The sequence below is a fragment of the Vollenhovia emeryi genome, unplaced genomic scaffold (genome assembly GCF_000949405.1).
Source record: "Vollenhovia emeryi isolate VEMERY1.0 unplaced genomic scaffold, V.emery_V1.0 DF939221.1, whole genome shotgun sequence".
NCBI lineage: Eukaryota > Metazoa > Arthropoda > Insecta > Hymenoptera > Formicidae > Vollenhovia > Vollenhovia emeryi.
In genome coordinates this window covers 308,611-316,433 of record NW_011967145.1, presented here as the reverse complement: position 1 = coordinate 316,433, position 7,823 = coordinate 308,611, and the positions used below count along the sequence as shown (strand labels likewise).

The following is a 7,823-nucleotide window of genomic DNA, read 5'->3' as shown; positions in this document are numbered from 1 at the left end:
TTCATGTTCTCCTAGCTGATACTTTGGCAGTTTCCGAGATTCCCGATTTTCGCAATTTGAAGTTTGACATTCTCGGAATTCCAATTCCTGGAAATTGTAAAAGTCTTGGAAATTTAGATAGTGCCACCTCTTTGCTGATCATGTTCTCCTGATACATTGTCAGTTTTCGAGATTTTCGCTTTGATGTTTCCAATTGAACAAGATCCGACTACGAATACTGGCCCTAGCATCGTAGATACAGGCCTTCACACCTCCAACGATAATGTCCGACTCTCGCCATCAAGTCACTTCGCATTCACCCGTCACCGTAGCGTAACCGAGCAATCTCGCGCGGTGAACTGGGCTTAAGATCCGTGACAGTCGCCGCCTCCCACCGTCGCCCATCACTAGGAGAGTGGATCGCGCCATGGTGGAAGTATACAAGGTGAACCATTGCGCATGATGAGAGGGGGTAGCATTCCTTCCAGCCAATAAACGACGTGCTTTTTTGCGTGGCGGCAGTTTGAACGGTCAAACAAATCATAACCCAACCTAATCTTAAAGAGGTATCCGCAAAAAAGCACGGCTCTTATTGGACGGATCGTCCCCACTACTTGCAGGCTACTGCGCATCCACGGGAATGGGTCACCTTGTATACTTCCACCATGGATCGCGCGATGCTGCGCTAGTGTTCACATTTCGCTTCGAGCGTCAATGTAAGTAGACGCCGTTTCTTCACCCAGGGGCTCGTCGATTCGCCAGAGATCCATGACAATGAGCTCGTCGATATCCATGAGCAACGCCGGACCGCCGGCCACCGCCACTGGTATGGAGACGGTGGTGGCGGCCGCCTTGGGCGCGCTCGCCGCGGTCTTCCTCGGCGCCCTCCTGGTGCTCCTCGTCATCTGCCGCAGACAACGCTGCTACTACGTGAGTCCGGGGTGACGGGGATGCTGGGCAGTCCTGGCGGAGAATACAATCATCTTGCTTGTTTTCAGAATCAGAAGGACTCCGCGGAGCTGACCTCCGACCTGCTTGAGGCAGAGAACATCACTGGCTTGGGACTGGACGTGTGGGAGAGCCAAGAGTGGCTGGCAGGTGCTGAGAGGTAAAAGAAATCGTCAAGAAAAGTGTCGGACGCGATGCCACAAGTGGTATCTTACTTTTGCCTCTTACTTAGATGGGTGGACGATGCCACTGGCTTGGCTCCGCCTTGCATAGCGGTGCTCCGTTCGTGTCACGCTCTCACGGCCAGTCTCACCACTATCGCCGGAACTGTCAACAGCAATACTGTCCCGCTGGAGATAGTGGATGTAAGCACGATCACTGTGCATCGCTAGTCCGGCTGTAGTTTCTCTTACCGAGTCTTACTCCCGTTCGCAGGTCGCCCGACGTATTCCGCCTCGCGTAGACGACGTCGTTCGTAGTCTGTACCCGCCGTTGGACGCCAGACTGTTGGAGGCCAGGGTGGCGGCTCTGGTGCTGGCTGTGACCCACTTGGCGCTGGTGACCAAGCACGGCGTGCCCAAGAGCCAAGCCAGGAAACTGGCGTTCATCGATCAAGCGCTGAACGACATGGACACGCATCTGCTGGTGCTGAGAAACGCAGCGCTAGCCCAGGAGGTGGCCTGCTCCATCCCGGCCTCCACGCCAGTTTGACTTCGGTCGATCTCGCGGTTGGAAATCAAATCTCTCTCTTGCCACAGTATTTGTGTTTATCTGATTCTCTCTCCAGTAGCTTATCACGGTTTTGCTCTCGTCGCAATAATGTCGCACCGACGGCAACGGGGGCTCTGCACAATACGGTCGCCAAATTTGTAAATATACCGTAAATTTCGAGCCGTGCATCGGGCAGCAAGCGCGCGAAAATAGATGGTCGCTGATCTCAAGGCACAAAATGAACTGAAGTTCGATATCGCTGACGAGGAAAAAGAACTCGTCAATGCTTTATGTCAATTACTAAAAGAATGCGTATAAATATATTAGGTACATGTATTATAGAGAGCACACGTGTCGAAAGTATCGTGAGGGATATATTTTAATAGTAGTCTTTAAAACGCGGTGAAAATTCGCCAAGACACCTCTCGACACTATTTTGCAATACACAGAAATATATGAAAATGACGTCTTCCATGTTATATTATCATAGTTATTTATATACGTACACGGATAAAAATGTATTTTGGGACTATATAATCGATCGTACCTGCATATGTTTGTACACGTTACAATATTTTATATTCCTGAAGATAATCAAATTGTTTTATAGATTAGTAGTAGGAATTTATAATAAAGTTGATCGTCAAAAGAGAAACCACTGGGTTCTTTCGTCTCCTTTCCTTTTTTTTCTTTACATACTTATAAATATATCGTCCGTGATTTACTTAACCTGTACTCTTCCGCAATATGCATGGATTTTCCAATTTTCTGTCCTAGTTTACTATGATTGAGTAATGCGTCACAACCTGTGTACGGGTTGTCAAGGATCAATTTGGACCTAATACTTCAATAAATTAACTAAGTAATTCGATTGATCGCTGACGCGCTACAGAACAGCGCACACAGTGCCGATTAGTATGTTACAATTTTTAGAAAAAAAATTTTTTTTAAAAATAAAAGGTTCCTATAAATGTGAAGGCGTAGTGCACTGGAAAGAGAGAAGCGGATAGCACAGCGCGCTGCCTCCATTATTTTCCCCGATTCGCCAAGTCCTGTCTCTTCTGGTTGTCAGACAGGACCTTGTCCTTCAGGTGCTCCTTGTAATCCAAAATGTTGCCGCTCCATTTAGTGACCGTTCCATTCTCGCACACCCAAATTTCCTCAGCGACCTGAAACATCGGATATACAGAACGCGTCCACAGAGCTTACAGTTTTCTCGGGACAAGGAGCTATATGGAGATGCGCGTACCTGATTAATCAATCTGAAGTCGTGCGACACGAGAACCATGCCACCGTCGAAGTCATTTATGGCATCGGCGAGCGCATCGATCGTTTCCATGTCCAAGTGATTGGTGGGCTCGTCGAGCAGCAACAGATGAGGCACTTGCCAGGCCAACCAGGCAAACACAACCCGACAACGTTGCCCGTCAGACAATTGACGAATAGGGCAAACCTGAACAAGTCACGAGATAAAACGCCGGCACATTCGTTTATTCGTCTTACATTTCGTTTACTTTCTAAATTGCACACCTGTTGACGTCCAGTCAGACCATAGCGGCCTATGATCTTCCTCATTTCTTCGCGCTCCTTCACCTCGGGGAATGCCTTCAGCATGTAATCGAGAGGCGATATATCCAAGTCGAGCAACTCGTGCAAATGCTGGTGATATCTACTGATTCGGAGATGACTGTTTTTGCGAATCATTCCGCTTGTCGGTACTAACTGCAACGCGAGATAATCGTGTTAAGAAAAAACGCCGAGTGCCACGTTTTCTAGTAGAATGCACACTCGCGACGTACATCACCATACAACAGTTTCAGCAGGGTGCTCTTCCCTGCTCCGTTTGGTCCGACCAACGCGAGTCTGGTGTCCAGATCAATTCCAAACTCCAGATTCTTGTAAATCCAAGGCGCGTCCTCGTTGTAGCGAAAACTGACGTTCTGAACCATGATAACCGGCGGCGGGATCGTTCCACACGAAGGAAAATAAAAGTTCAGCACTTTGTCATTAACAACCTTCTCGGTCAAGCCTTGCGCCACCATTTTCGCCAGAGTTTTCTCCTTCGATTGAGCCTGTCTGGCCAATTTCGCCGAGCCGTGACCAAATCGCGCGATATAATTTTTCATGTGCGCGATCTGATCCTGCTCCCAGTTATATTGCTTCGCTTGATTTTCCAGTAATTCCATTCTAAAGAAAAAAAAAGGAGAAGATAAAGGGAACGTAGTATTATAAGAAATGACTTATTAGGGCATTATTTTTCGTAACTCACCTTGTTTTCACGAACGCCTCGTAATTACCGGTGTAGTACTTCAATTGCTTCTTATTGACGTGGATGATATTGGTGCAAATGCCATTGAGGAAATCTTGAGAGTGGGAAATTATAACGAGAATCCGTTTATAGGTTTTCAGTTCTTCCTCCAACCACACGCAAGCATCGAGATCGAGATGATTGGTCGGTTCGTCGAGCAGCAACAAATGCGGTTTTACATACAGTGCTCTGTCGAACAAGTGCAAAAAAATACATACCACGACCACAAGAGCACCTTTTTCCAGTTCTTGTCCAAACTCTTTGTGTACAGGTACTCGAAATAGATTTAAACACAAAGCAACATACAGGACCAAGAGCCACGACAGGACGTTAGTGTCTAGATAACTTTACGTACCTAGCGAGAGCTATACGCATCCGCCAACCTCCTGAGAAGTCTTTGGTAGGAGTTACTTGCATTTTTGCGGTAAAACCCAAACCGTGTAAAATGTGGGCAGCGCGAGCCTCCGCCGTGTCGGCAGACATGTCCTCTAATCTCTCGTACACATCCATGAGTTGTTCCTGCACGTACATTACGTAAATATAAGTGAACGTAATTTTTTCTCTTTTTTTTTTTAATGAACATCTCTCGACAAACATCAGTCTCGGACAAACCTGAGCGTCCTCCTCGTCACAGTCCACCAACTCCTCGGCGAGCTTCTCCAATCGCACGCGCTCCTCGTCCACCTCCATCACGCACTCCAGAGCGGTTTTATTGCTTGCGGGCATTTCTCTAGTCAAATGAAAAATATCTATCTGCTCCGGGATAGGAACTTCGCGGTTACCTAGCACCGCCAACAACGTAGACTTCCCGGAGCCATTTAGACCTAATAAACCGTAACGTCTGCCGCAATTCAACTCCAACATGGTGTCTTGCAGCAGTTCACAGCCGTGGAAAGTAATAGAAAAGTTAGATATTTTTATGTCCCGGCTGCGCGGATGCGAAGCCAGCGAGCCCGTGCACGAACGCGCGTCCGCATTCAATCTGGCATCCTCCTCCAATTTCAGACATAATGCCTCTGCAAACACATGTTATTGCGCTTATGTTGACGAACGTTCGACGGGACAGGCGTGTTTGTAGGCGCAAAACGATCGCAAACAGTGCTCGAAAAGTGCACTTTCGTAGGACACGCACATAGATTTTTGTAACTTATCACAAACACATACAACGATTATTTGGAACATATTATTTTATTAAAATTGCAAAACAATCGCAAATCTCACCAAGGAACATCACATTAAATTGCACCTCTCCGAGTATTAAAAAAAAAACTGAAAATTATCTCTTCTTAACTCGTGTGCTTTTCAAACTTATCTCGCCGTAAAATACGTATGCAACGGTACCTTGAAACATTTCTCGAAACTTACTCGCGCTGAAAGCGCAGTAATATCCGCGATCTGTTAAAAACAGTACCGAAATATCAAACTGAGGATCCTCGAGCGTGCCACCTTTTCAGGAGCATTTAAAAATAATGTATCTCGGGCTTTCAAGTTATCAGACCCTTTGTCCAAGACATCGAGCGTCGCTTAAAAATGAAAAAGCGGACACGTGCGGATCGCGCGGGCGGGAAAACGAACGGTGCGTCTCACCTTCGACGCTAATTGCCGTGCCATTGGTGCCGTTCTGCAGATCCCCCGACGGGCTCTGCTCCTTGCCGTCCTCCGCCGGCCTCTGATTATTGCCCTGCTGCGGCTTCTTGCCGGACTGCCTCGCCTTCGCGGCCTCCTTCTTCTTCTGCTGCTGCTTCTTCTTCGCGTCGGACGGCATTGCCTTTCACCTGGAATGCACGGCGGTTGCGGTTACTGCCTCCATGGCGCGAGGGGAAGGCGAAGGCCCAGCGGGCGAGCGGGCCGCCAGCGTTTTTTCGCGCGTTACGTAAGGCATAGGTTAGGGGGATTCGCGCGGGCACGTGCGCTGTCCTCGCCGGAGGACGAGGGCGAGGAGCCGACCCGGCGGCGTCGCGTCGCCGCGGAACGCGCCGAGGACGAGACGAGGGGACGAGACCGGACGCGAGAGAGCGGCGAACGGCCGTTGAGGGAACGTCGGACGACTCGCAGAACTCACCTCGGCGAACGAACGCGTCTTTACCCGACCGAGATTGCTAACCTCTCGCGCGGCCCTCTCCGGCGATCCTCCCGGTGATCCACGCGCGCGAAATCCGCCCGTGGACAATTGTGCGTACCTAATTGTGCGCCAAAAAGCGGACGATCCGTGTGACACGCGAACCCACACGTGCGTCGGACGAATGGAGGCAAAACCGTCAAAAGCCGCGGCCGAGCTTGCCACGTCGACGCCTGGGTGGCGCCACGTGTACCGAAAAGTCCGCTCTACCGCTTGAATTTGTCGCGCGACAAATGTAAAGCGTCGTCTACAATAAACGGCGTAAGCGTGGAGTAACAAGTAAGAGTAGGCGTAAGAGAGCTACTTCCGGCTTTAATAGAGCTGGAGTAAGGGCGTAAGCGAAATGAATTATTTTTATTTCTTACGCCTACTCTTACTCTTACGCCTTTTAATTCACGCATGCCTACAACACCTACTTCACCGTATTGTAGATTGAGTCGGCGTAAACAGCTTACGCCAAAAACGTTACTCCTACTCTTACGCCGACTCAATCTACAATACGGTGAAGTAGGTGTTGTAGGCATGCATGAAAAGGCGTAAGAGTAAGAGTAGGCGTAAGAAATGAAAATAATTCATTTCGCTTACGCCCTTACTCCAGCTCTATTAAACCGGAAGTAGCTCTCTTGCGCCTACTCTTACTTATTCTTACTCCACGCTTACGCCGGTTATTGTAGACGACGCTTAATAACAGCCTAATTTGCTTCGTGCGATGATATACTATAGCGGAAAAGTAGGACTTAGGGCGCTCATGGTGGCCGAAGTTTGCATTATTTGCTGGAGTGACAATTAGCGAAAAATGGAAAAATTGCGAAAGGGAATTTTAAATTGTTGCGTGTATTCATATAAAAATGTACTTCACAGATTTAAGATGTTTTTAAGACGACATAACGTTGTCTGGGATTTTACTTAAATTTCATTTAATACTTACATGTAATTGTACCTTGTACGGAGTAGCATTGCTTCCATTGTTATGGCTTCCTCATAGAGGAAGCTTTAAGAGCGAAATAAGAATAATTTGAATACTTTCAAGAAACATCGTAGTAAAGTTAGATTTCTCTCTTAAAGCTTCCTCTATGAGGAAGCCGTAACAATGGAAGAAATGTGCAAATTTCTAATTTGTCTACTTTAATGATGAGGAAGAAATGTGCAAATTTCCAATTTGCATGCTTCAATGATGAGGAAGTAATGTGCAAATTTCTAATTCGCATACTTTCAAGAAACATCGAAAAAAATTAATTTCGCTCCTAAACCTTCCTCTATGAGGAAGCCATGTGTTTCTAATTTGCACACTTTTTTAAATTATATATTATATTGTTCTTCAGTTTTTTCAATCCAAATTTCATATATAATATTACATTTGTTGTACTAAAAAATTTTCAAGTGTGTTGATTGGCTGCAGATTAGTAAAATTCTCGAGTATCTAGAAATTTTCTATTCAGCGGCCAATCAACTTTTCATTTAAGTTTTCCCCTCATTACAAAGTCCGAAGAATTAAACCAGGAAGAAACATTGGGGAAGGGAGGGGGGAGGAGGGAAGAAGAAATTCGGGACGCGACAGATTTACTTGCACGTATCTATCGAAATATTGGGATAATCGTTAATTGCAAAATTATGTTCATTTTTACCGAACGCAGACGAACCTTAATCTCGGTTTAACTTACTTTTTCCAAGTTCTAAGAGTGAGAAGAAGAGAATAAAAAGCAAGTTAAGCCCAGATTGGAATTAATCTGCATTGATGGAAATGTCCACCCAGTGAGA

General features: G+C 46.8%; 2 protein-coding genes across 4 annotated transcripts; one reads left to right on the top strand and one right to left on the bottom strand.

The window, feature by feature from the left end:
- Positions 1-424: 424 nt before the first annotated feature.
- Positions 425-2,293, top strand: LOC105560786 (transmembrane protein 98-like). Its single transcript, XM_012010196.1, has 4 exons — positions 425-909; positions 978-1,087; positions 1,160-1,292; positions 1,363-2,293. Exons 1-4 carry the CDS (start codon positions 748-750, stop codon positions 1,636-1,638), a joined length of 681 nt encoding a protein of 226 aa, XP_011865586.1. The 5' UTR covers positions 425-747; the 3' UTR covers positions 1,639-2,293.
- On the bottom strand, positions 2,108-6,197 carry LOC105560787 (ATP-binding cassette sub-family F member 2). 3 transcript variants are annotated; one of them, XM_012010199.1, is made up of 9 exons: positions 6,127-6,197; positions 5,534-5,721; positions 4,559-4,962; positions 4,302-4,465; positions 3,908-4,135; positions 3,438-3,825; positions 3,169-3,360; positions 2,888-3,091; positions 2,108-2,807 (listed from the first exon to the last, which is right to left on the bottom strand). In XM_012010199.1, the coding sequence occupies exons 2-9, from the start codon at positions 5,709-5,711 to the stop codon at positions 2,667-2,669; spliced, it is 1,899 nt and encodes a 632-aa protein (XP_011865589.1). In that variant the 5' UTR covers positions 5,712-5,721; positions 6,127-6,197; the 3' UTR covers positions 2,108-2,666. The 3 variants fall into 3 exon arrangements, with proteins under 3 accessions (XP_011865589.1, XP_011865590.1, XP_011865587.1); XM_012010200.1 differs by having other exon boundaries at positions 6,051-6,177; XM_012010197.1 differs by lacking the exon at positions 6,127-6,197 and adding an exon at positions 6,009-6,105.
- Between the last annotated feature and the right edge of the window lie 1,626 nt (positions 6,198-7,823).